This window comes from Lynx rufus, unplaced genomic scaffold (genome assembly GCF_022079265.1).
Source record: "Lynx rufus isolate CCGP_SWC_20201006 ecotype Redwood Valley unplaced genomic scaffold, mLynRuf1.p SCAF_7, whole genome shotgun sequence".
NCBI classification, from domain to species: domain Eukaryota; kingdom Metazoa; phylum Chordata; class Mammalia; order Carnivora; family Felidae; genus Lynx; species Lynx rufus.
In genome coordinates, this window is record NW_025814889.1 from 73,510,431 (window position 1) to 73,537,707 (window position 27,277).

The window sequence follows — 27,277 nt, forward strand, 5'->3', positions numbered from 1 at the left end:
AACCACTCCCAAGCACACCTGGTGCTGTATCTTCTTTTGTTTTGGCCTTGGATACTTCACTGCACATGCTCTAAGCTTTGAAGGCTATCAGTAGGCCATACCTGAACTACCGTTGTGTATCTTAGCAACCCCTCTCCCATCTAGTGTCACTCAGATAAACTTCAGCCTGTCTGCGGTTTCGTCTGCAGCCACAGTGCTGCTTTCCTGGGACCTCACCTAAGCTGAACTCCACAGGACTTCTTCCTAGGCCTATTTCAGCACCCCTTAGTTTTATCTGTGCCTCAGCATCAGCTGGGGTAGGTTTCTGGGGTGGGGGTGACCTGTGGGCTGCCCTCCAGACCTATGGAATCAGACTGTGTAGCTGCACTCATAAAAAGCTCCCAGGTGATCCTGATGCACTACTGGCCTACCCATAGCAGGCCCAACTCTGGGTCCTTGGGAGGCCTTTCAGCAGGTTCTTCCTTCCCTCTTCACACTTTTAGGAACTTGAAAACTTTTTTCTGACCATTCTCATCATACTCCTTACCATTATATGGACACCTCAGTAGGTCCTGATGTAAAATACATCAGAGACTGTTTATCCCATTACCTCAAAGAAAACACGGACTACTCAGGATTAAGCATGTATTTATTTTAGTTCAGTTAAAACAAACATACATTGTTTCATTGAAACGGTGTAGCACTCTTTGCCAACAAGTCCTAGTGGAAGTGTTGGCCTCTAACAGTACAGTGGGGTTATTTACACTATATACATAAAGCTAACACACCCAGGTTCTCAAAGATCTTTCATTACACTAGATCACATTTGATTTCATTACACTAGATCACATTTTGAAACTACTGCATTTTGAAAATTAGACCTTATTTAAAATTTAAATAAGATATCTGAATTTGCACCAAGTTTTCATGAAAAAATGTGATGTTCATCCAGTCTGTTTATTGCAAATACAACTTAAAGAATACTTTAAGGTTTTAGTGTTTACATAATTTGTCAATTTGTTTATATTGAAATCTCTGTACAGGTACTTTGGGGACAATTCTTATAGATACATAATGTGAATTCATCAAAATGCAGTTAAGAAACTTACAGGAATATATACACTTGAACCCAGACCCAAACCTGACATTATATACATTATATATTACAAATACATATGGACAGACAATGTATGTACAGATTATCATAAATATTGAAAAATAGGTTAGCTTTAATGGATTAATGCTGTTCTATAAATAACATTACAGTTATAACTGAAACATCCACGGAAGACAGTAATGCAAAATGAGGTGACAAGACAGTGGTTTTAATACTGAAGACTGCTCATTAATGGGAATTCACTGTTTAGGAACCTCAAGGCAGACAAGATAGCTCCAAGAATATCATGCAATGGAATTTACTCTAGGCAGTTCATTTTGAACCTCAAACAGCCAAAGAGGATTGAAGGAGCCTCCCCACATCAATTCGCTGTGAGAAGAAAATTCTTTTTTCCATTCCTTTCTGGTTGCCATGGTAGTTTCTCCCACATTGAAAGGATGTAAACTGTAGAAAACAACTCTACTTGGTATATTCCCTGGCAGGTCTCAGATACAAAGTCGGCAATCCTTCCAGGAACTCAAGTAGAAGTGCCAATTCTCGGTCTGAACTAGAGGTGAGGTTCTGGATTTGAAGGGAGTGCCAAAGCCCAATTAAATGAAAGCAGTGCTGTAGAATCCATCTTCTCACTGCCTTTCTAGATGGTCCCCAATTACTCAATTTTTGTAGAAACAAAAATGGACCATTGGTTTCACCCAATGTAGCACTACAAGACGTCTTCCAGTTCCATCCACAAGGGTCTTTACAGACACATCCTGTCTGCAATTTACTCACATATAATACAAGAATGTGTAACAAAAACCATGTCTGCCACATTTCTGGCCCTTGCCTACAACTAGAAATGCTTAGTTCAAGAGAAAACCTTAAGAGCCAGATGACCAATTAATGATTCCATTATTTGCTTCCCTCAACCACTAATGGAATTATGTATATACTGGATTTTAGACATTATGCCTGATGAGCAAAGTACCACATTATTTAATATATTCACCATACACCATAACGTACAATAAATGTGCTCTTAAAGCCAAGTAATTTTTTTCACTTCTAACTGGCATTGAAATGGCAGGGTGCACATGCAGTTGGACCAACTCCTTACACTCAGGTTGCACTGGTTTCCCTAGCTAACCACTTGTTGGATGTAAACAATTCTGTGTTGTACAAGAATGAGATGACAATCCAGTGCAAATGAGTTTTTAAAAAATTACTGCATGAGAAACCCAGTGGCCTATACAAAGAGAACTTATACCAAATATCGGTGTAACCTGTGAAATTAGACCTCTACTGTAGACAAAACATGAACACAACTAAGCCATACATTATCAAGTAATTCACACTTCCAGGAGCAGATGAGCATTTTGAAAAGTTGCACTCTCTGGATACAATAGTTTTGGCCTGTAGCCATCAAATGCTCATTTTCCACTGCTGGAAGCAATGTCAAAAAAGGGCTGGCCCAAAAAACCCAGAGCTGTCAATACAACTCTGGAGACAGATGCAACTGAATAAACCCTGTTTTACCCAATTGCACTATTTGGTACCTCAAAATTAGTTATTTTACTTTCCACAGAAATATTTGCATTGTATCTTCCATTCTAACAGACTGAAGCCATAAATAGCTCAGTCTGAACGAAGCAAATTATTTGGGGCCACAGAAGAAAAGTGATGAACAAGTTCACCTGATTTGGTATAACAATATTCAATTATTCTTTAATGGTGAAGTCTGAATGGAAAAAACTATGCTCCTATTCATGGTACAATTTTTCATTACATCATTTTCTCTAAAAATTTTTTGGGTAAAAAAAGTATTTGGCTTATTATGCCTACAAAAAGGCAAATAATTTCATAATACTAACATTTGTTTTTAAATACCAATGAGTTTTTCTTAATGGAATTTGTTAACAGTTGTTTTTGGAGAAGGTTTTAAAAAAAAAGCAATTTTTTTAAAAGTAAAATAGTGCTTCTGAGGTCTTTAAATATTTTTGGTACAAAAACATAATAGTGTTTTCCTCAATGGTTATTTCAATACTTTGCTGTAAATTAATAAGAACTGTTTCTCACATCGAATGGTTCCATTAGGCACATTCAAGTAAAATCATAAAATATCCAAGTTAAACAATGACACAGCCAAACATGTGGCTTGATAAAAGTTAAGAGTTCGTCCATTCTCTGGAATGGAATAAAATTGTCACTTCCATTAACCCGAGACTCGTGGTTTTGTTGTTAATATCCATTTCTAGTATACAGAATAATTTCTTTAAAAAGAAAAAAAAAAAGTTCACTTATTCTGCACTCAGAAGAACCAGCGAGGAATCTGCACTTCAAAAGGAAGTGAAACTGAAAACATTAGGTGAAATTTCATAGTGAGTTGAGTTGACTCAACACTGGCATCAAGTGGACTATGGGAGTTTCAGTGGTGCCAGTTAATGGCCACCTCCATGGGCATTGTGCACCCAATCCAAAACAATCAAGGCCATGCTTCCGGTCATCACCACTATGCCACTTAATAGGAAGAACACAGCCTGCAATGAGCAAAGAGAAATTGATCAGCAAGCAAAGAAATATATCCACTCAACATTCCTTCTTACTTTTAAAAACAGTCTTGTAATTACTAAAATTACGCTGACAGCATTTCACATACCTTGCTAACTTGCTAAAGATATTTAAACTGTTGTTAAGGTACCAGGGGGTTACCTGCAGTACAAAATAAGTCTAGTTTTGAAATCTTCCAAAGTTTTGCTTTTTCATTCCTTTGTCTCAAATGAAAAGGTAAATAAATGTTCTTTGCTTAATAAACTCCTTCATGTAATAGAATGGGACTGATTTTTTGTTTTGGATTTTTTGCATTTTTTAAAGCAAAAACTTCAATCACAGAATCAAACCGAAGTCATCCTAAAATGCAGCCTGCATCAGGGCCAGAAGTTTTCCAAAGAGACAGGAGTAACTTTACTCCTAATTCTACCCCCTGCAATTATTGCCACTATGTATTTTGAATAAAACAAGATGGCAGGTTTTTTTTTTATAAGCAATTCTAGTTCTTTAATCAGACTTGAATTGTAGCAGAGTAACAACTAAAAAGCAGTCTTCTCCCTAAATAGCCCCACCACCAGTTAACATATCATATTCTTTGTAAAATTAGTTGTTATTCCACTTTAAAGTACGTTATGGCACTTTGAAGTGTTGTGACAGCTCCCCACAGCTTTGCTTTGAAGATGGTTAGTTCTGTTCTCTCCTTTAACAAGAAGGCCTATTTGAGTGTCTGTCACAAGGGGCACTCCAGCAAACACCAGTTAAACTACTACTGAAAGCTGAGTCAGTATCTCCACTCTATCTCTATTCCTCTCTCTAAAATATCTCAACAGCTTTCCTGCAATTAACTTAGGCTTGTATTAGAAGCAAAATGGTCTTTCACCGCCCGTCCCCCAACCTTCCACCTGTATGCAGAATATACCATTATAGAACTATTTGCTAGAAACTCATAAGTATAACCACAACAAACAGCTAAGAGACTAAAATTAAAACCAGGTGAGGAAATTCTGGTTAGAAGATTACAGTTTCTGGTAGTCAGGGTATCTCACTCACCCCAATCTTCTGTACGGATTTCATAGGTTCTTTCTTCACTAGCTTGATATAAAAGGCAGATGGAAGAATAAAAATCAACATAGCAGCTGCAGATGCACCTGTAAAAGAAGATTTTCTTGACAAATTGTCTTGACAAATCAGTGAGTCGCTTGTCATTCATTTTTTAAACTTTAAAATCCCTGATATGTGAAAAAACTTCTGACACTTGCTCAGACTTACCAATGAAACCAAAGATGTCTCTAATAGTTGGGACAAAGATAACAAGCAAATTGGTAAACGCCAAGATAGACACTGTAATGAGACTATGACGCCACCAACTGAAATCTTTTGCTGCACACAACAAGTGAGTTATGGAACTCCGGATCTGCAAAAGAAAACGCATACAGAAATTGCAATTCCAGCTTTGAATTAATGGGAGAAAAAAATCCCAAATAATGGGAAATATATCTAAAAAAGCAGCTTTCTAAATTGTTAAATTGTGTCCCTTCCTCTGCTGCTGTTTCCTTAACATCTGGATGCCGGAAGATCATTTTAGATCTTCAATTATGGAAAAAATGCCCCAAGATGTTTGGAAAATCTACAAAGTATTAAAAAAAAAAAAAATCCCTCGAAAACGACCATCAACTTGGTGTTGCTCACAAATCTCCACATGTTTAAAAACACATTCCTACTGAATGAAAGCAGAGCAGGGAGGGGATTACTTACCGGGAAAATCACTACTGGTACTGTCAGAGTGACAGCCACTAGCACAGCCAGCCGAACGATGAGAAGGAGGATATCAGTTCCCATGATAGTAGAGTAGGTATGAAGCAATTCTGACTCCACATGTTCTATGGGGAAAGACAAAAAAAAAAAAGAAAAAAAAAAGCTTCAAGTGTGCCATTTCCTCTAGAGATCAGGTAGAAAATCTAACAAATCTAACTTACAGCAAATTTACACCAGTTATTAGCTACTCACAAAATGACTATAAACTAAGAGGCTAATAAGATTAATTTGGAATTAGGGTTAATGCAATTAAAATAACATTGAAGGGAAATTTTCCTAAATACCAAGCAGATTTAGCCACATGACCCCCATCAAAAACAACAGGAGCTAAATAGCTAAATCCCATGGTCTGGCTTACAGTTTGTGTTGTATAACAGAAAGGTGATTGGAAGAGGAGGTGGGGAGGATGAATTTAGGTGCAAGCGCATCACATACAAATGCCATCACATGACTAATGAGATGAACCTGGACTTGAGAAGTCACAGATTAAATACACTATATTCCTATAGTCTAAAGCTCCAAATTCAGGTTCTCATCACAGATATGAAATATACCAAAACAGACAGAATACAAGTGATAGATTATACACAAGAAAGTATCGATTTTATTTCACAAAGTGTCTTTTTCTGAAATCCAGACATTATTTACCATAAAATGTCAGGTATCCAAAGAGGGCAGCAAGTAGGTACATGAGAAACATAGCGAAAAATGAAATCTTGGACACATCCATCATTCTTCTACGGCTGCGGCTGTGTAAGTTCAGAGAAAAATACAAATCTGTATTTTAGCAGTAGTTATCGCAGTAATCTAATACTTTTCTAACTTTCCCAATGAATGTATATAAAAATAAGTAAAGCACTCACCCTTTCAGCTCTTCATAAATGGGAAGAATAGCAGGATGACAGACAAATGAAAAGGTCAAAATTGGCACAGCGTAGACAGTCTGCAAAAAAAAAGTAAAAATTTACTTAAAATCCTTATGGAACACGTTGTGTTACCACAGTTTTGCAGCTTCTATTTTGTATTAATGAATTTTAGGATCAGAACCTCAAAGTCTCCCTTGCATAATTAGATTCCCTTCTAATCTGTTCACTAAGTGTGACCAACATCCTAACTTCTAAATGTGTCAATTATTAACATCATAGGATTAGTTCATTTCTCCATCTATATTAAGATACAAACCTACGGCTTTCTTCTCAGTCCTCAATGATTCAATAACTAGCTACTCATGGTTGAAGAGTAGCTATTAACTCTCCTCCCTTTTCCTTGGGAATTAATTTCTGGTGGAGAGTTTCCCTCTCTTCTTCCCTAAAATCTTTATTTATTTATTTATTTATTTATTTATTTATTTTTTAACGTTTATTATTTATTTTTGAGTCAGAGAGAGACAGAGCATGAACGGGGGAGGGGCAGAGAGAGAGGGAGACACAGAATCAGAAGCAGGCTCCAGGCTCTGAGCCATCAGCCCAGAGCCTTACGCGGGGCTCGAACTCACGGACTGCGAGATCGTGACCTGAGCTGAAGTCGGACTCCCAACCGACTGAGCCACCCAGGTGCCCCCTAAAATCTTACTTTAAGGAAATAAAGACTATATTCAGTTACCTGGGAGTTGAAGATAAAATAACGTGGTTTGCAAGTATCATCATCAGTCACATTAAATACCATCTCAGGTGCAAAAGCTGTTGGCTGTGTTAAGGTGCTGTTTACTGTTTCGTTAATTATCAAGGCAACTTCCACAGGACAAGGGATCTGGAATTTCTTGCAAATCACCTGAAAACATTATTTTGCATTTGTTAAATGGAATAATTTTGCATTTGTTAAACTGAATAGTGTGACTGGGCTCATAAGAGAATCTCTAGTGTTACAGAAAAATTATACCTACCACAATCAGAAAGAACATCATGCACAGTAAGGAAAGGCCACTGGTATATCCCAAATATCCTGTAAGAGGGGCAGAAATTAAACTTTAATTCAGCAGATTGCAAGCAAATATATTTTCTCAACTAAATAACTCAATGCTGCCTAGAAGACTTTAGTATGAACACAATATGAAATTTCTAATTCTTATATACCCAGGTATAGAATTATGTAAAAATAAATAACTGAAAGAGTGGAAACTTTCATTTTGTATGATTATTTATGAAGCAGAGATATTATCAAATGTCAACAAGACATTCTAGCCCCTGGCCATAGGATTTTGAAAGGCCTACACAGGGGTGTATTCTCCCGCTTCCAAAGTTATGTGTTGGGGACCTTTTGGCTTTCCGTTTCTATTAAGGGCAAGCCAACTAGCTGGTGAGAGGCTCATTTCAATTCTTTTGAGAGGAGTTTGCTCACCTAAGTTTCTCAGCAGTGACAGAGGAAGAATAAGCACCAGCGACACCAGCAAAACCAAATAGTCACCGTTCAGATACCACAGTCTGAATTAAAGAAAAGAGAAACAAGGTCAAAACCAATCACGAAAATCCCCAGAACGTTAGACACATCTTCTCCTGGGACTCACTTTATAGAAATACTATAAAAATAAACACACAAAAAAGACAAGTTTGGAAAAAGTGCCGCTTATTCACAGACAGAGCATAGGCAGGAATAAATGTCTAACTCTGTGCTAGCTGAATATTCACTCAGGTTAGAAATGGGGTGTGAACAGTATAACTTTTGTCCCACTGTCTGCTCTGGGAAGGCTGCCAGCTGATTCATAACATAAAATGCTTCTTAAAGGCTTGATACTAATGTAAGGAACAAAGCAGCATTGTTAGGCCAGTAATCTTATCTTGAAGCATTTTTAGAAGAATTGTACACCAACTCTGTAACAGATAGCTTTAGAGCCTGCAATTTTTAATGCTAGAGACAAGAAAATTTAAAACAAGTTTCCTTCAGACATCCATTAGCACAAGTACTTATTCAACACGTCAACAAGGAGACTTTTTCATACTTAGGTAAAATACACAGGCAAAGAAAAGACAACAAAACCCAATTCCCCAAACCAGGATTTATTCCAGGTTGTCAAAAGTATGTTGTGACACCTTGACCCACCTTGACTCCAAAAACAGTCAAAAGGTCCCTTCTGAACTTAGAGAAAAGATTACCCATGTGTCCTAAGAGTTCTAACGAGGTCTCTTCCTTTCCAGGTAATCAACCATACCCACTTTTAAATAGCCGTTTCCAAACTCTAAATGCCCTGTGAATTCTACTCCACTTACTTCGGCAACAAAGACCCCACAGAAAACTAGTGTTTAAGGTGGCTTATTAAATTTCTCAAGCCAAAGAGATAACCACATTGCTCTACTTTGAGATAATGAGCTGCAGGCGGGCAAGTGAATGATCCTTCCCCATGTTTACTTTAGATAAAAACCTGTTCCTCCACTGGGAGGAATAACTTTGCTACAAGGATAAGGTTTCCACAGTGTGGTCAGTGTGGTCATACATTTTCTGGTATTATACATTTTGAACAGATTTAAACTTTAAGAATTTCAAATTTACAAAAAAATCAGACAGGATTGGTCTTTAACATTACTCAAAGCTTCAACCTGACTTAGGTTGGAGTATGTGTTATTCAGCTACAATCTCTCAATGAATATAAAAAAGTGAAGTTCTAGAAAACCTGTTTTCACACACAGGTTACAGAAGTTATTCAGAGTTACAGCACTAGCTTCAACCTGCCCTCTTTCTTAAGAGTTCAGCTCAGTTGATGGGGGACTTCTTGCTCAATTTCAACAGGAACACTTAGGGAAAAATTATTGGTAATTATTTTGTATCCAACTTTGATAAAATGTATCTAACCATTTTAGACTATAATTTTTCTTATGAGTAACCTTACTTAGCACCTACCCAGTTGTATCTTCAATGTTCATTAATGCCTGGATCACCAAAGGTAACTCATATTTCACTATGAAGAGGTAGCTTGACATAGCTGGAGGAAAACAAAATTATACCATTACAAGTGCAAAATGTGGCATGTGACACCGAAAGTAACGTGTCACCACTCTGTGCTACACAAAGAGCAAAAAGTCTACCCAAATCACCTTTTAAAAATCCTTACCTCCGATGTTCTGCATTGTAATTGATCCAGAGGCCGCAAGCTTTCCAACTAATCCAAATGCTTTATGTCCCAACTGTTCGTATAATAAAGACCCTGTAATATGAAGAACACAGAAGCATGAAGGGAGAAAATCGTGACAGGCATAAATTGTTTTAGAAATCTCAAGAATGCTACCATACCTCCTTCATTGGCAGTTTTCAAAAGGAGATGAACAGAATACAGGGAAAATATGGACACAAATGTCAAGAGAATTCTGATGAAGAGAAGGAAAAGGCACAGGGTTATCAATAAGCACAGCTGTATTTAAAGACCATTCTTTTGCTTGTAGCTACACATTAAATATGGAACGTAACGTGTCCTAATAGTTCTTGCGCTAGACAGAAAGCCTCCAAGGACTGGTGTTTACTCTCCTGGCTAGAGTGTCATCTTTTCTTACCTGGTACTAAAAACTTGCACCGTGTCTCAGGTGTTAGTTCTACAATACTGGTTAAAGCAGGGGTTTACCTCCTGACTCAAGGGTGTCGGGAGACCCAGGAAAGCTCAACTTTAAGGTGGTGGACTCATGAGACTTGAACTTTGATTCTGGCACTGTAATATTTAACTGTATCCTTGCCACTTCTCTGCATTTTAATAGTTCCTTTTATCTATAAAATGGTGGTAATTATCTGCCAGTAAACCCAGCCCACAAGGCACTTGTGAAATGCAACCGAGACAGGTTCAGGAAAGATCTTGAGACCACCTGGACTACATAAATAGGAGGAGGAATGGGACTATAAAGGGAAAAGAGATAGTCAGGCACAGCTTTACAAACAACTGGGCACAAGTCAGAGAAGTAACCACTGTGACAATATACCATATTGCCCACCATGGTGTAAATACAGGCCCAGTAATATGACAAAGTTAAACAATGCCTGTGCTAGAACAAGCAGGCTATCAGTTGACTGGGCTATCTCCTCCCCTCCATCTGGTGGAACAGAAAAAAAGTTAAAAAATAGGGAGGAACTAAAGGTTCCCTAATGTCACTTAGTTTTAAGGGCACAAGTTCTTTCTCATTGCAGCTTTACTTTCCTCCCCTCCTGGGCAAGCCAAGAAAAGTATGGATTTCTTTTTATTAAAAAGAACAACAACAAAAAAAGTCAAAACCAGAGAAAGCACAGAAAACTCTGCAAACAAGAGCCCCTTTTTTTGATTCTGTACACGAACACTGAATATGGTACCATATCAGGTCTGGCAAAGAACCGGATGTCTGTTAGTTAAAACCTAGGTGGTTGCATTAAAACTGCCATTCTCATGCCACAAGTTTCATGGGGTCTAGTTTGAGGTGGAAAAATGACACCATCAGCCTTACTTTTACTTCTAACTGTACAAAGTTGTTGGTGTAATCAAAAGCAATGTTCAAAGTATGTTGACAAATTCAGCCCTTCTTTCTTACACTGAAATTACAATGAGGGATGAATGGACTTCATAACCTTTGAGGTCACTTTCAATTTCAAGACTGAGTCTGCCTAATAATCGTAGCTAGAGTTGTTTAACCAGACTATGGCAGCCACGTGGCTTTTGGCCCATTTACCTCCATACCTCTATATCCTCTAAATATACCTTGTAAGATACTGATGGGATTAAACACTCACTTCATCACTCCTGATGTTATTTAACCATTTATTAAAAAGGTTAATCAAACAGAGACTTTACCAAAGTATAGGTAATTTCAAAAGTGCAAGGGTAACATCAGAATTTTGTTTTCACTTATGAAACAGGTGCCCCATTTTGTCTTGTGTAATTATAACATATAACCATACCAGCAGCCGTTAAAGACTGTCTCTGATTTTTATAATAAGAGCCAGGAAGGACTTCAAATATTTAACAAAGACGCCATTCAAGCTCCCCAGTAAAAACTTTGAAACTCTAGGGTCCTTTCGATGTAAATTCCTGGTCCTTCCCCTTAGTAAGAATTCTCAAAAGCTTCATGCTAAAGAAGCAAGCTGCTGGAATCGTAGCTTCCAATGCTCAAAGCCAGGCTTAACTTCAGTGTGGAATTTCACCACAAAGCAGAACTTTGCAAAGGTCTGCTTTTCCTTTCATGAACATGCTATTCTGCTGGAGAAAATAACTTGAGTAGATGGCACCAGGCAGCTAACTAAAACACATCTGTCACAAAAGGGACAATCCCATACTCCCTGTAAGGTATAGTTTCCTCATCTGCACAATAAATCACACTATCTTCCACAGAACTTGCCTTAGCCAGGAGCCCATAGGTACTTAACAGCTATGATACAGACATCACTGAAAATGTATGGTCAAATTTACATGTACTTTTGTACTTCTTCTTTTCTGGACATAATGTCCACACTTGTCTTATTTTCCAAGGATTAGTGACCCCACATCAGTTAACAACCACTGTCTTCTATAGCCCCCAAAGTCTAGTCTAGGCATTTATGCTAGAAAGCACTGGAATAAGTAATTTTAATTGGGCAACTAGGGAAAAAAAAAAAACATTTAAAAGCCAGTACTTATTAAAATATTTATTTCTTTGCTATGGCATGTAGCAACCACACAGACCTGAAAGAAATGAATATTAAAAAGGAAAAAAAAAAACAAAAAAACCACACCACATATGGGTTCTTTCAGTGTCCAGAAAATTATGACTCACTTTTCTTAGAACAAACATGTTCCAGGTTAAGCAAATACCACCACACCCTATATATTTTAAAAAGTCTGTTTTCCTTATGCAAAGGTTCTTGGGGAAACTCATTTATAAACCAATTTGGAAGTACCATGCTTATTAGTATTTTTGCTTTCCATTTTGCCAGAACAAAATTTCTAACCACCTTGGATTTATCAATAGTTCTTCTTCACAATTCAATCCGTTACAACTTTTAACTATTCCAATTGATTTAAAGACTGTTGGTTTAATTATTAGTTTTAAGTGTTGTCCTACTTCTTCCTAATTGGCTTTCTTGGTATCATGCAGTTACACATCAGAATAAAGAGGTTTTTGGATTTTTCATTTTAAATTTCACACAAATGATTTTTAAGTCAACTACTTCAACTGTAAATTCCATCTCTGGAGCCAAAAGTATGTTTTATTGTCATATTAACTGCCCTGCATGGCAGACTCACTACTTACACATACTTACATAAAAAGAGCAATTCCAGTATTAGCCATGGCATAAGAAAGCCCAAGGATTCCACTGCCCACAATCGCATTGCTCAGATTAAATACTGACATTCCAAAGGAAGTAGTACCTGGATGCTACATAGAGGGAAAACGATAACCAAACATATAACAATAATTAAATGGAGAAAACCAGCTTTGGGCAAGTTAGATTGAAATCTAAACGAAAAACTATTCTTTTACTCCATAAAGCCACAGACACACAAATTATTATTTTCAACTTACAAAGTCTGTTTCATACTTCTTCTTTCCCAAATTCGATTCAAGTAAGAAGTTCTGGTTTTCAGGATCTACATCTGCATAATGGCTGTGAGGTTAAAAAAAAAAAAAAAAAGAAAAAGGGTAAACCTGAACTGTTTTTGAAATATACAACGGAATGCTTGAACACAGACTGCCCTTTAGTGCTGTCACACACCTTTAGTAAAACGCCTAAGAATTAAGTAGGAGTCGACTTTCACACGAAATACTGTCACTGCGACAATCGGATACTCTTTCAGAGATTACACACTCTCCAAATGCTACAGTAAATTAAAGCAACAGAAGCAGAGTCGGGGGTAAAGAACCCCGGACCCCCCCCCCCCCAAGCCGTTTTAAGAAAAAAAGCACACAACTTCTCCTACCTTTTCAGAGCAGCTTGCTTGGTGGGGTAGGAGTAGTTGAAGTCGCTGTTGGAACTGTAGCTGCTGCTGTCCTCATCCGGGGAAATATTGAACCTTCCCATTTCGGCTTTCTTCATGCTGGCACCGGGAGGAAATAGGGTACAGCGATCAACACTGGGCTCCTTTTGTCCTTGGCAGTGCACCGGCCCGCGCGGCTGCCTGCGAAGAAGGTAGAGGCGGCGCGTCAGGACTGCAGCGCCCGCCCGCCCGCCGTGGTCACGTGACGCCGCGGGGAGGCGCAGCGCGGCTGATTCATCCCCGGCCAGGCGAGTGGAAAAGTACCAGCCGAGCGAGAGGGGCGGGGGCGCGCCAAGGGGCGGAAAAGTACAGACAGCGAAGCCGCGAAGAACAAAGATGGTCCCACCGCGGCGATGTGCCCGCAGAGGCCCGTGCCCTCCGGACCCTCTCCAACGGATTTTGGTACTGCACCCTCTCCATTATCCCAAGTGTGAGGAGTGGGGTGCAAGGGGGCTGTTTTGCTTTTCCTCCAGCGTCTCTGGTCGTGCACAGGCACGCCGGGCATTGGTTAGGTGTGCGCGCACCCCAGGCGCACAGCTCCCCGTTTCTAGGATTTGCAACAGCAGTGCGCGTAATCCGTCCTTTCGTGCCCACGGTCCCCACACGGGGAATTGCCTCTGCGGCACATAGCGGACTCGAAGAGGGCATAAAGGGCTGACAGGAGTCCTCTCTCGAGAAGGGGAGAACACCCGTTCCCCAGCAAGCAGAGGCGGCGAGGGTTTGTTTACACGCGCACGCCCGTGCCCTCGAGCACACTCGTCTACAGGCATTTGGCTCGCGAGCGCTTCGCCCGGCTGGCCCCTCCTATGCCCGGAAAGGAAACTGATGCAATATCGATCGCCGATTATCAAATGTTCCTGGCCCGTCTTCCCCAACCGTGGCCTCTGTATACCAGAAGCCCGAACCCACCTCCGCTGCTCCCAAATTCCAGGACCCCTCGATTTAATTTTTTTATTAATGCAAATCAGTCACAAGACTTGCCGCAGCGGGGCCGCGGGCCGGGCTGGTTCCCCTCCCCCTAACGGGAGGATGCGGCTCCCCTCCCGGCGGGCACGCGGCCCCCGCGCCGCGCCCCTCCCCCGTCCGGAGGAGGGCGGCGACCCCCTTACGGGCCGGGGTCGAAGACGGGCCCCGCCGACCACAAACGCCAGTCCTGGGAGGAAACGACCCCCGCAGCTGCCTTCCAGCCGCGGCCCCTCCCGGACGCCCCTCCCCCACTCCCGCTTGGGCCCGCGCCCTTTGCACAGACGCCCCCGCGCGCGTTACCTCGGTGGTCTCGGCTCTCGTATCCCGGAGACGTCACGAAAACGCCTTCAGTGGGGTTTTCTCAGCTAAACAAAAATCGCAAAACAAAAACAAAACCAAAAAAAAAACCCAACAATAGGCAGGAAAAATAATTTTAGCAAAAAAAAGGAAATGGCAAATTGCCGCCCCAATCGTCCGGCGTCCGCCGTCTCAAGGGAAAGGCTCGAGTGTACGGGAACGCGTGGCTCGGCTGCCAGCGGTGCTGTGGGTAAAGTGCTCCAGGACGGCGGCGTCGCGCGACTCTGAAGCTGCCCGCCGAGCAGCGGGTTATAGCGGCCGCCCAGGAGGACGCGTTAGGGGGCGGGGCCGCAGCCGCCGGGGTGCTGTCTCTTTGTATATCAACACCACCTGGGCTCCGCCCCCGGCCCGCCCGGGCCCGCAGGCCCCGCCCCGTCCCACCCCTCTACCCGCGGCCCAGTCGGGGCCGTAGCTCCGCCCGCTGGCGCCCCCCGCCCTCCGGAGAGCCAAACCCCACTCTCTCCGGTCTCCTAGTCAGCCCGGAAAGACCCCCCATGCTCATCTTGGCCTGTTCATGTCAACCTCGATATGTGCCCAACACATGCGGTTGTCTTTAAGGAGCCTTCTGCTTCATTTCCCTTCCGTGCGAGTTACCAGCAGTCTTTGCTTTCTCCTCCAGGCTTTTTGGGGACACATCCCGCCCACCCAACTCTCTCCTGCCTGTTATTTTGTGATTTACTTGGGGTTTTTCTCTCGCAAACTTGGACTAACGCAGCAACGTTGTCTGCATGGTCGATTTCTGTTCTTGTTCTTTCTTCTCCGTCTAGACCTGCTTTCACTCTTCAAAACTAGCCTGGTGGGGCCAGCTCCATGTCGGTCTATCCTTTTTGTATCAACGTGGAAAACCCTAGTAGGGGAAAAACTACATGCCGACCAGCAAGCCAGAGACCCTTTGAAAGGGGATCCCAGATGGGCCTCCGGGGTGGGGGAACCGCTCTTCTGAGAAGGTGTAGGAGTTCCCAGTTTTCCTTTCGCAGACACATTTCACTCATTCCACCACCCCCAGGCCCAATTTGAGAGCACTTCTCACCTCGCCTTTCTTCCCTCGTATTTACAAAGGCGCTGCCTCCACTGGAATGCTAGTCTGGAAGACTTTCTCCCGACTGAGCCCGTCCTTCCCTTCCAGTGGTGATGTGGTCTTGCTGAGCCAGGCAACTAGGGGGCCCCTTCGCTGCGGAATACTCTGTGCTGCCGAAAGGCAAGAGTCCATCCCTTGCTGGAAACAAAGGCCCCTTAGGAGAAATGCTTGTTGAATGAATGAATAAACAAACGAGTTTGACCTACTGCTGTCTTCCTTTTGGGGACGTGGGAGAGATTGGGCAGGGCATAGAGGAAAGGGTTGGGTGTGATCACAATTTTTGCTTTCAATGTTTTCCTGAGGAAATCTGTACAGCTGTCTATTTCCGTGGCACGTGAGGCTGCGGATGCCCTGGGCCTGCACCAGTGTTCGTGATTGACAAGGGAGGACCCGATTTCCCCGTTGCACTCCTATGTTCTCCACCCCTTCTGGTGGTCAGACCAGTCTCACAGAAACAATATGCTTTCTTGCTTTAGTGCCCAACTTGCCCTCACCATCACCCGAGGCTTAGTCACGGAGCCTCAGGCTGCCCCCTCTTTCTGCAGGAACTCTTTTCTCAACCATGTGGTGCTGGACTTTTTAAACCTGTGCTGTCTTGTACTCAAAATTGTTGGTGTTTGTTTGTAGTCTGCTCTCCCCGGGGAGATGGTGAACTTCCCCAAGGCAGGTTTGGCATCTGACACACAATCAGGACTGAAAAAACTTACCTTTCTTCCACATTCTTTCCCTAATAACACCAATCAACTCTTCTTGTCAGGAGAGCAATCTTAGTGGTGGGTTAGAGAGGACTCCCTGCAAGTTTCTTTATATCAGGTTTCAACTGATAAAAATCAAAAGGTTTGAAACCACTTTTTCATCCAGGTGAGTCCCTTTGCCCAGTCAGATGTGCTAAGGAAGCCCTCAGGGTCTGTGGTTATGGTTGGCAAGGTGCACCCTCACAGCTGGATCTCTTGTCCTTTGGACTTTTTGGTGGTTTGTACTGCCACACACACTTAGGCGAACCTGCAAAATTCAGGGTGTGTGTGTGTGTGTGTGTGTGTGTGTGTGTGTGTGTGTTAGTGCATATGTTGGGGGGAGAGGGCTGTAATCTTGTTTTGACTTCTGTATAAGAACCTGAACAGTAAATGACGAAAAAGAGAAAAAGAGGGGGAGGTACTGAAACATCTGTTCTTTTATTGTTTTATTGAAAAATGTCTTGTTTTTCAAAGGCCGATCTGAGGTCTATCTGCTAAGTCAAGTGACTTCCAATGGAGGCCTGATGTGCTTAGGTTTTTGCTGTTACGCTTTCAGTTAAAATGCGTGTGGCACCATGCATTACTAAAAGCAAACCTGAGACAGAAAAATAGTCACAAATATCGGTTGTCAACTTTAGATTTTCTTTTTTTTTTTTTAATTTTTTTTTTCAACGTTTATTTATTTTTGGGACAGAGAGAGACAGAGCATGAACGGGGGAGGGGCAGAGAGAGAGGGAGACACAGAATCGGAAACAGGCTCCAGGCTCTGAGCCATCAGCCCAGAGCCCGACGCGGGGCTCGAACTCACGGACCGCGAGATCGTGACCTGGCTGAAGTCGGATGCTTAACCGACTGCGCCACCCAGGCGCCCCGAGATTTTCTTTTTTTAATTTTCATTTTTTATTTTATAGGGGGGGGGCAGAGGAAGAGAGAGAGAGAGAGAGAGAGAGAGAGAGAGAGAGAGAGAATCTTAAGCAGGCTCCACACTCAGCTCAGAGCCCTACAAAGGGCTCCATCCCACAACCTTAGAATCATGATCTGAGCCAAAATCAAGAGTCGGATGCTCAACCTACGAACCGCCCAGGCGCCCCAGCTGTGGATTTTCAGAAATGCATTGTCAAGGTAGGGTGTTAGAACTTTCTAGTGAGGATAGGTAGTTTTCTTCTGTAGAATTATTTGACCATTATCACCTGACAAAACACCAGGGGTTTGTTTCCTGAGGGCATAAGGAGTTAACTTTCCCAACCAGTTGTTAAACAACTGACCTTTAAGATGTTCCTCAAAATTCTATTTATCCAGCATTGTACTTTGCCTCAAGTGGGCTGAGATATTTACTTCTTTCTACCCTACCATTTCCAACTATGGAGTTTCATTCTCAGGTGGGCTTTCGTGGCTTTCTTTGATCTGGCCGTGGCCTATATTTATAGCCCCCACCCTTAGTATTCCTTGTGGTAGGCAGCTCCCTGCCACTACCGTATGTCCAAACTCTATCTTTCCTTTGAGGTTCAGCTTGAATACCACACCTTTCATTAATTTTTCTTTATTTGATGCTATCATTTGAAATTGATCGCATTGTACTTTGAACTTCGTGCTTTAGAAGTATGTTTTGTGGGACTTCTTTTTGTGATGTCTATGTACCAGAGTTTATGTTAGTGTCTTTTCAGGGTAGAATCTGGCTAATCATACCCAGCCTAGTCGCTTGTAAAGAGAAGGTCCTTTCTGAGTAGATGGATGAATTAAGTAAGTTTTTTTCTCTATAATCACTAACTGAATTATATTTGTTTATTTACCTATTTATGTGTTTAGCTCCCTCACTAGAATGGAAGCTCCTGAAGGCTGGAATTTAATCTTGTGAAAAGTAATAAATGAAAACTTTACTATATGGATTGGGGATGCTAGAAGGGGAGGTTGGTAGGGGGTGCTGGTACCACTCAGTGACAATTACGGAGAAGAATTGTCAATTACAGACCAAACAGAAGAATTCTCAACAGGAAAGAATCATCATTTACAGGCCCCAACATGAGAAGAAGTACATTGCATCTTCTATAAGAGGTTAACCACCCCTGTAACTCAGCCGATGAGAAACTGTCATCACTTGAACTCTTGCTTCTCTCCAATGGACTTTTGTTCAAAACAACCCCTCCCAACTTCCTCCTTCTTCTCCATAAAATAAGGTTCCTCTCTTTTGTTTGTTGGACTTGCCTATGGTTTTGCCTTGGCTTGCCTGTCCTGGATTGTAATTCTCTGCCATTCCCAAATAAACCCATTTTTGCTGGTAAAATAACTGGCAGTTTTATTTTTAAGGTTAACAGTCTGCTTTGATCACTGTTAGTGCCAGCACCCAGAACAGTGCCTGACAATACTTTGTCGAATGAATAAATGGAGGAGTAAAGAGTTTGTGAGGTTTTCTAGGACCAGGAGGAAACATATTATCTAGTGTATCTATAGGGCATCTCTCTCATCCATTACTGGCCCAAGCAGAACTCTTGATTTCCCTAGCAAAACTGTTCCTCTCCCATTTTTATGATTTAGAAGAGTAACACCACCATGCATGACTTCCTCATGGGGCCTTAGGCCCCAGACCAGGGAGTCATCATGAGCCCTTCTTTTCCTCAGATAGCCAATCCATCAGCAAATCTTGAGGGCTCTGCCTCCAAATAAATTCAGAATCCTGCCACTTCTTACATCTCCACTGCTCTGGTCCTAGTCACCTCTCTCCTGAATCATTGCAAAAGCCACGGTCTAACTCATCTCTGGGCTTCCATTCTTGGTGCTCACAGTTCATTCTCCCCCCCCCCCCAGCAGTTGGAAAGATCTCAGAATATAAATAAAATCCCTTGCTTAGAGGGATAAATTATTTCCCTTACTTAAGGCCCTCCAGTGACTGCTTTTTGCAACCAGAATAAAATTCCATATTTCTCATTCACCATGGCATTGCCTGGTTGTGCCCTTGCCTACTTCCTCAACCTTACCTCCTACCACTTTTTCTTTTCCCCACATACTAGCCACATTGATTTTATTTCTGTCCCTAAAACACTCTAAGTTATTCCTTTTTCAGGGTTCTGCTCTTGCTCTTTCTTCTGCCTAGAAATCTCCTTGCCTGGATCTGTGTGGTGGTCTTCTCATCACTTAGGTCTCAGTTGAAATGTTACTTCCTCAAAAAACAAAGAAAGAAAAAACTTCCTTGACCATTCCCTAGCAAAAGTTGCCCCTTGCATGAAATCTCCATTTCACCACTGTCCTATGTTATTTTTGATTGCATTTTTTTCATGGTATGAAAACATATTATTTGATCATTTGTTTATTTGCTTATGATCTCCCCCTTCCTGCCTCTCTGCCAGACCCCTTTGTGAAATAACTCCAAGAGGAAAAGTCCTTTGTTTTGCTAATCACTGAATCTTTAGTGCCTGGAACAGCACCTGATATACAGAAGGAGTTCTGTGAATTAGTGAATTCGTATATTTAACTCAGTGCCTAGGAAATAAGAAACTGAATAAACATCTGTTGCAATAGCTTGATGGTGGAAAAGGGCAGGTTTTTCTTGAACCCAGTCTTCTGTAAGCCAGTGTGAGAACTGATCCCAAGACTTGCTTTCTAATGGCTTCATTTCACCTAATTAATATGACCTTTTGCAATGTACAGAGGCTGACATTCTTGTCTGGACAGTATTATTCAAAATTCTGGTCCTGATATTAGCATTGTGAGGAAATACCCTTCCCCAGCCACAGCCCTCCCTTTATTCCAATGACTTACATATTTCTTAGCATTTGCCTTTCCCAAGTTCCTCAACAAATTCCTCACTCAACTCTTTACCCCTTTTTTTCCTTTTCTTATCATTTGGTGTATTTTATTCTTGGCATTCTGTTTTTAGTAGGGGATCAATAAATGAAGTGTTGTATTTATTTTATCTTTGTAAGACAGCTCTCAAGCCCAAAGCAATACTATTAATTGTGAGCACCCTGGTGACTTTAGGCATGTTTCAATTTTGTGTTTTGGCTTGAAGTCTCCTATGAGGTTGCTGTCAGCTGACAGCTAGGTCTGTAGTTATCTGATGGCCTGACTGGCAAGCCCTATTCAAGATGTGAATGCCAGGAGGTGAGGATGGTTAGGGCTATCCTGGAGGCTGGCCACCACGGAGATGTTGTGAGCAGCAGAAAACCTTTTATTGCAAGAAACACAATATGCAATTAAAAATGGTTTAAGTTATAAGGACTCATATACTATTTCATATAACAGGAAGTCCATGGACAGGGCAGTCATAGGGTTAATTCTTGGCCTTGATAAACTCCTCAAAGATTAACAGCTCACCATTTCTTCACTTTGACATCTTTGACATGCTGGAGATGTCCCCTATCATGGTCACATGTTGACTGCAGTGGTTTCAGGGGTCATATGCAGACAGGGCCACATCCACTGACAAGGAAAGGAATGTCAGTTCCGTGAGTCAATTTTATTATGAGAAATAACATTCCCTGGAAGTACTGCTGTAGATGTCTCAGGTCGAAATGACCAGAATTAGGTAACATAGTCATACATAACAAACATAAGATGTATATCGTGAAGACATATGTTTGGAAGCATTACCATTGTGTTAAGTACACACCTCATTTTTTCAGTCAGAAAAGGAAAATCTTGGTGCCCACAGAAACTCAACTTTAAAAATGAAAAAAAAATTAGAGAATTTTACAGATATTTTAGTATAAATGTATTCAATTCCATCAGGACTGTAGAACTTACCAGAGTATCAGTACGCTGTTTTTCTCATCTCCCCAAGCAAAGGGGGAAGGAATGGCTTGACTAATGACCTTTTTGTGGTATTTACCCATTGGCCTTTTCATGTGACCCTAGGATGGTCTATTTTGCTAGGTGTGGTGTATAATAATGGATGTGAACGAACACACTGCAGAAAGATGAAGGATTTATTGACCATATTTCTTGCACTGACACCTGCTAATTAGCAATAAGTAGCTTGGAAGTGAAATGTGAAAGCAAAATCGCAGACGTGAATTCTCACGTACATGCTTCCAGGTTATTTAGAACGTGCCAAGTTTTCACTAAGAATCAAGAATTAAGCTAGAAGACAAGACAACATGGGCATATACTTAGTAAAGAGAAGATTTATGTTTTATCGAATAGTATACCATGCTCCGTTCTTTTGAAAATTAAAATTTTCAGACTCTTAACATTTTCCAAAATAAGGCGATTTAAAAATACCTTTATTTTTATGCTTGTTAGTGGTCTGTTTTCTTGTCCAAAGAGAAACTGAATGATGAGTTCTGCTTAAAACACTCTTAGGCCACAATGGACTTACATTCGTTCGTTCTCGGCCTTCAGTGAGTTTCTGAAACTTTCTTTGCCCAAGGCTAAGATACTCAAATAGGGGTTTATTAACATTAACATACCTGTAATTCTGGTTCTTAGATGAAAAGCATATCTGAGCTTGGTTCTGGAATCCTTACTCAGGTAAAACTCCCAGTTTTGGCTGAAATCTTTGGCACCCTGTGTCTGATTAAGACGCCTGCATCCAGTTCCAAGTAACCCCATTTTGGGACAACTGGCGCTGATACCACTTCTCAACCCCCCACCCCATTCAGTGTCTTCCACCCAAAAGGACAGTCCAGAACCAACCAGTCGCTGAAACCGTTAAACGTTATTTGTTTTCTTGAGGTGAACCACGCGCATAACACACCCCTTTTGAGTGAAATAATGTCATTGTGTAGCCATTTGTCACCCCTGGGTGGATGAGGTCAACGAACTCTCCAAAGTTGCTGTCTCAGGAATAAATTTCATTCGTGGTTGGAAAAACCAAGTGAGGAATGTTATGGGAAAGGGAAAATAACTTTTATTTGCCTGGTGGTTAAGTAGGGGTAAGTAAAAATCGAGCCGAGTACGTGCTTTGTTTGAGCGACGACGCAGTGCGTTGAGTGGAAGACAAGACGCCCATCGGAACCGGCTTCTCCCTTTGTCTTTCACTCCACCCGAGGTGGGGGGAGGGCGTGTCATGCGGATCTGGGGTGGCGGGACTGAGGGGGCTTGCGGCGCCCCAGCGGCGAAGGCGGAGGCGCCAGGACGCCGCTCCTGGCTTCTCAGGATGCCAGCCGGCTACACACAAGGTCGGGGGCAAGGCCGCGCCGCGGCTCGGAGCCCCAAGGAGGGGCGCGAAGGAAGTGAGGGCTGCCAACCCGAGGGCGAGCGGCGCGGGCGGCGCCAGCCCGGGGGCTGCAGCGGGCGGGGCTTGCGCAGCGCGGCTCCCGGGTGAGAAAGGAACCTCTGCAGTGGCGGGGCCGGGCCGCGGCCGGAAGACGGGGGCAGGGGGGCAGCGAGGAGGGAAGCGACGGCGGGCGGGGCCTCCGGCGCGCAGCCCCAGTAGGTCTCCGGGAATTTTCCACTAAGGCGCGGAGCGCCAGAGCCGCCGAGGCGCAGCCCGCCTCTGCGCACCCGGGGCCCACGTGACGGTGATTCACCAGGCGCCGCCTCCCGAGCCCCGGGCGGGGAAGCGACGGGGTGAGGAGCGAGTGTGCAGTGGAGGAGAAGGAGCGGGGGAGGGGCGAGGACGGTGCGGAGAGTGAGGAGGGATGTGCGGGGCAGGCGGGTGGAGGAGGACGTCGGAGGTGCGGAGGCCCCTCCCGCGTGGCCGGGGCCTGCTGGGCGGCTGCCGTGCGCTCGCGGGCAGTGCTCGCGGGCCACGCTCGCCGGGGGCGAGCCCAGCGCCTGCCTGCGACGGGGAAACCTAGATAGCCCTCAAACGGCAGGGTTCTTCCGGGGTGCTTTGAGGAAAGCCACAGGGGGGCTGAGGTCCTGCGGGGTTTTCGCGAACGCGCCGGGCGGCTGGGGGATGCCCCGCTTGGGAGATCGCAATGTGGGAAACAGTCACGCCCTGTTGGAGTCTGTCTGTGCCTGTGTACGTGGCTCCTGACGTGGACAGCCGCGGCGCTGGAAAGCGGGCACCGGAGGGAGGCAGAGAGGGACAGACGGACAGAAGGAAGGGTGCGGCTTTGGGCCATCATCCGTGGCCTGGGAGACCCACAGGCACCGGTATTTGTCCGTTTAAACCCGCAGACCCACCAGGAGACCCTTGAGGCTTCGGTGGACGTGGGGGTTGTCGTGCAGCTGGTTCCAGATGGTTCCCCCGTGACGACTTTTGGAATTGGCATACCAAAGATTTCCTCTTACCCTTCTCCTGTGTTGATTAGACATTACACAGACACCCCGCCCTTATCGCTGCTCTTGCAAGGAAACATCTATTACAGAAGTACTCCCTACTGTTTCATCTCTCGTGTCCTTTTAGGTTCTTTCGAGTAATTGTGACCTTTTCCTTTTCCTCAAGTTCCATCAAAGACTTGGAAACAATATAAAAAGAAAAAAAAAAAAGCTAGCCTGAATTAGAAAGTTAAGATCTTTGTTTACCAAATGCGTTGCCTGGGAAGGCATCCTTGTGGGTTTGCTCTGTTGAGGTTTCCCCAAGGCCTCTTCTGGGGCCTTTTCCTCTCATTTCCACTTCGAGGCAAAAGCTGCTGAACTTGCTAGATGCCTTTTCCACTTTGGTTTTAACTTTTGTGCCGGAACTATGTATATTGTTTTCCCATAGGTTTCTGCAATTAGAATTACTGTAATTAAAAAGAATAGCTAATGTTCGTGCACTGCTTGGGATAGGTGCTATTTCAAGTTATTTATAAATGCGTGAGTATTTAATTCATCAACACTGTATGGTGGGGGTTATTAATACACCTTACCTCATTCCTTAGAGGTCGGGAAATTGAAGTTAGATAACTTGCCCAAGGCCATCCAGTTTGTAGGTGGAGGAACTGGAATTTGAAGCCAGACTGTTGGAGATTAATCCCATGCTAGTGGTCACTACGGTGTGGAAATTTCCCATTAACAAACATAATTGTCCTGAAATATTAAATGTACATTTTGGTGGAATTCCCTCCCCCCCCCTTTTATTTATTTAGCCTTCCTGAAGTTTATTTTGAAGAGATGTCTAAATTTAGTTGGGGTGGAAAACCACACACAATTTAAAAAAGAAACTTATGAAGAAATCATGCATTCCAGGGCAGTATTATTACATTTTTCTTACATGGAATATTATTGAAATATTTTACTTAGGAACTTGTTTTTCTTGGAAGGGTTTGTCTTCAAATACCTTTAACCCCTAGTAAATAGTAAAACCTCCAGGAAAATGAGGATGAGACTCTTCAGTTGTCAGTGTTTGATAAATATATATTGATTGAAATGTGCTTGAGAAGTGAATACCCTTGAAATGGTCGATGACATAATGCAAAGTGAAAAGGAAATTTCCAAAAGAAACATGAATGTTGGATACGTTCAATAAGAAGATACTATGGATTTCTTTCCTTCTTCTCTTCCTCCCTCCCTCCCACCTTCTCTTTTATTTTTATTAAAAAAAATTTTTTTTAAGTGTTTATTTTTGAGAGAGAGACAGAGTGTGAGTGGGGGAGGAGCAGAGAGGGAGGGAGACACAGAATCTGAAGCAGGCTCCAGGCTCTGAGCTGTCAGCACAGAACCCAATGTGGGGCTTGAACTCATGAACCCTGAGGTCATAACCTGAGCTGAAGTCGGACACTTACTGACTGAGCCACCCAGGCACCCCTCTTCCTTCCACCTTCTTGTAAAAATATACTGAGTTGGGATTTAACGGAAACCAGGAGACCAATGTACGCATGGGGAACATAGCCTCTGTCCATTCTTGGTCTGTAGTGAACTCATCCAACTTCCCTTCTTTCTTACTTTTCCTTGTATTTTGTATACATTTATCTATGTTTACCACTAGATGTTAACTACCCAGGGCTAGGGATACACATTTTGTTTGAGTGGGTGTATATGCCATTGGCCCACTTGTTATTTTGCATGTTATAGTTTTTTGATGTTAAATAAGAACAAAAAACAACTGAAAAATTTTGTGTCTAGTTAGCCAATTTTATTTCAGGACCCAATTAATGGTCAGAGGTTTAATAACCATAGGCTTAATCCTGACCTCGCAATTTGGGATCCTTAGAATGATAGAATCATAGGATTTTTTTGCTGAAGGGGACCTTATTACTGCTCTGTCCAATGCACATCTACTAGCCACACAAAGCTATTTAAATTTAAATTAATTAAAATTAAATAAAATTAAAAATCAAGTTCCTTATAGCATTAACTATATGTATATATATGTATGTATATATATCTTTCAAGTACTCAATAGCTATATGTGACTTGTGGGTACCCTATTGGACGGTATTGAAATAGACATTTTCATGACTGCAGAAAGTTTTTTTGGACAGAACTGATAAATGAAAAAGAATAGGTAGAACACTTTTATTGGCCTAACTATGTCACTGTTAACTAAAAAATATTTCAGATTGCTTAGTTCTTTTACATGCAAAGAACATCATATTTGGGGTGCCTGGGTGGCTGAGTTGGTTAAGTGTCCAGCTCTTCGTTTTGGCTCAGGTCATGATCTCACGGTTTTGTGAGTTCGAGCCTTGCGTTGGGCCCTGCACTGGCATTGTGGAGCCTGCTTGTGATTTTCTCTCTCCCTCTCTCTCTGCCCCTTCCCCACTTACGCTGTCTCTATCTCTCTCAAAATAAATAAACTTAAAAAAAAAATCACACATTTCAAATGTTTATTTGTATTTGAGAGAGAGACCGAGAGCGAGCAGGGGAGGGTCAGAGAGAGAGAGAGGGAGACACAGAATCTGAAGCAGGCTCCAGGCTCTGAGCTGTCAGCGCAGAGCCCAACACGGGGCTCGAACCCACGAACCATGAGATCATGACCTGAGCTGAAGTCGGACACTTAACTGACTGAGCCCCCCAGGCACCCCAGCATCACATATTTCAGATGTCTGTTATCTCATATAGAATAAAATTTTCTTCCTTAACAGTTGTGTTTAAATTAATGCAAATTTAAACATATTCAGAAGAACTGATGGTTCAAAAGGACTCCTCTTTGTTTCCCTTAAAGTGAATATTCCCCCCCAACCAATCCTTTGTGAATCTTAGTTTTTTTCTGTGTACAAGTGCTCTAATCAACTTGAGTCACTGCACAAGTTTGACATTCATTAGATTTGGCTGTACATTTTAAGCTTGCATGATTGAGAAACTCAGATTCTCAGTAATGTTGGTAAAGGACAAATGCCAGATGGTTTTGGAATGTCCAAATCTATATTTAATGACATCACACGTGCAATACAGACAGTTCTCAATTTACAAACACTTTATTCAGAAGCAGCCCAAATATAAAACATACTAGCATACCTTTTTTAAACTCCTCCTTAGACCAGTATTGCCAAGGTAGTCTGTGCAAGTTAGTATATAAAAAAATAAAGGTAAATCTTGAAGTTCTTAAAGAGTGTATAGCTTGAGTTATGGAGGCAATGAAAAAGCTGTGAAAAGCCCTGGGGAATCAGTAGAGGTTGTTTCCACCGTGGCACAGATTTGCTTAAGCGGTAACCCCCTGACAAAAATAGTCCAGTCCCACCTTTCCCCAGCAGACCCCACCCCTTCTTCCTCAAGATCTCTTCCACGCCCCCTGGGTTCAAAAATCCTCCACTTTCATTTGTACTCCAGTTTAATTTCTGTCAGTTCGAAGTTTTGTGGTCTTGGGCAAATTTGGGTCTGAAGTTTCCTTTTACAGAAGGAAACTTCTCTGAGCCTCAGTTTCCTAAACCCTACAGAAAGAATAATAGCATGCTGATTATCAAGAATTAAAGGAAAATTTATGTAAAAATACTTAATAGATTAGAAGACTAGTATAAAAACAAGGCATTATGGGGGTGCCTGGGTGGCTCAGTTAGTTAAGTATCCAG

The 27,277-nt window shown here is 42.4% G+C and overlaps 1 protein-coding gene and 1 long non-coding RNA gene across 4 annotated transcripts in view; one reads left to right on the top strand and one right to left on the bottom strand.

The window, feature by feature from the left end:
* Nucleotides 1-610: 610 nt before the first annotated feature.
* On the bottom strand, nt 611-14,904 carry SLC38A2 (solute carrier family 38 member 2). 3 transcript variants are annotated; one of them, XM_047064914.1, is made up of 16 exons: nt 14,598-14,904; nt 13,275-13,391; nt 12,880-12,961; nt 12,617-12,732; nt 9,659-9,732; nt 9,480-9,572; nt 9,269-9,350; nt 7,775-7,857; nt 7,320-7,378; nt 7,040-7,207; nt 6,301-6,380; nt 6,086-6,186; nt 5,378-5,502; nt 4,892-5,036; nt 4,673-4,770; nt 611-3,612 (listed from the first exon to the last, which is right to left on the bottom strand). In XM_047064914.1, the coding sequence occupies exons 2-16, from the start codon at nt 13,388-13,390 to the stop codon at nt 3,514-3,516; spliced, it is 1,521 nt and encodes a 506-aa protein (XP_046920870.1). In that variant the 5' UTR covers nt 13,391; nt 14,598-14,904; the 3' UTR covers nt 611-3,513. The 3 variants fall into 3 exon arrangements, with proteins under 3 accessions (XP_046920870.1, XP_046920869.1, XP_046920871.1); XM_047064913.1 differs by having other exon boundaries at nt 13,275-13,472; nt 14,598-14,903; XM_047064915.1 differs by lacking the exons at nt 12,617-12,732; nt 14,598-14,904 and having other exon boundaries at nt 13,275-13,367.
* Nucleotides 14,905-22,870: 7,966 nt separating this feature from the next.
* Nucleotides 22,871-27,277, top strand: part of LOC124502181 (uncharacterized) — a 37,116-nt gene continuing 32,709 nt past the window's right edge. Inside the window, exon 1 of the long non-coding RNA XR_006959867.1 lies at nt 22,871-22,970. This is a non-coding gene — a long non-coding RNA (uncharacterized LOC124502181). The remainder of the gene's footprint in view (nt 22,971-27,277) is intronic.

Excerpts from the sequence above, each read along its gene's own strand:
- SLC38A2 (XM_047064914.1), bottom strand. The coding sequence starts at position 13,390 with ATGAAGAAAGCCGAAATGGGAAGGTTCAATATTTCCCCGGATGAGGAC. Across the intron at positions 12,733-12,879 it reads AGAAGTATGAAACAGACTTT|CATCCAGGTACTACTTCCTT; the intron begins GTAAGTTGAAAA and ends CCCTCTATGTAG. Across the intron at positions 7,858-9,268 it reads AACATTGAAGATACAACTGG|ACTGTGGTATCTGAACGGTG; the intron begins GTAGGTGCTAAG and ends TCTTTAATTCAG.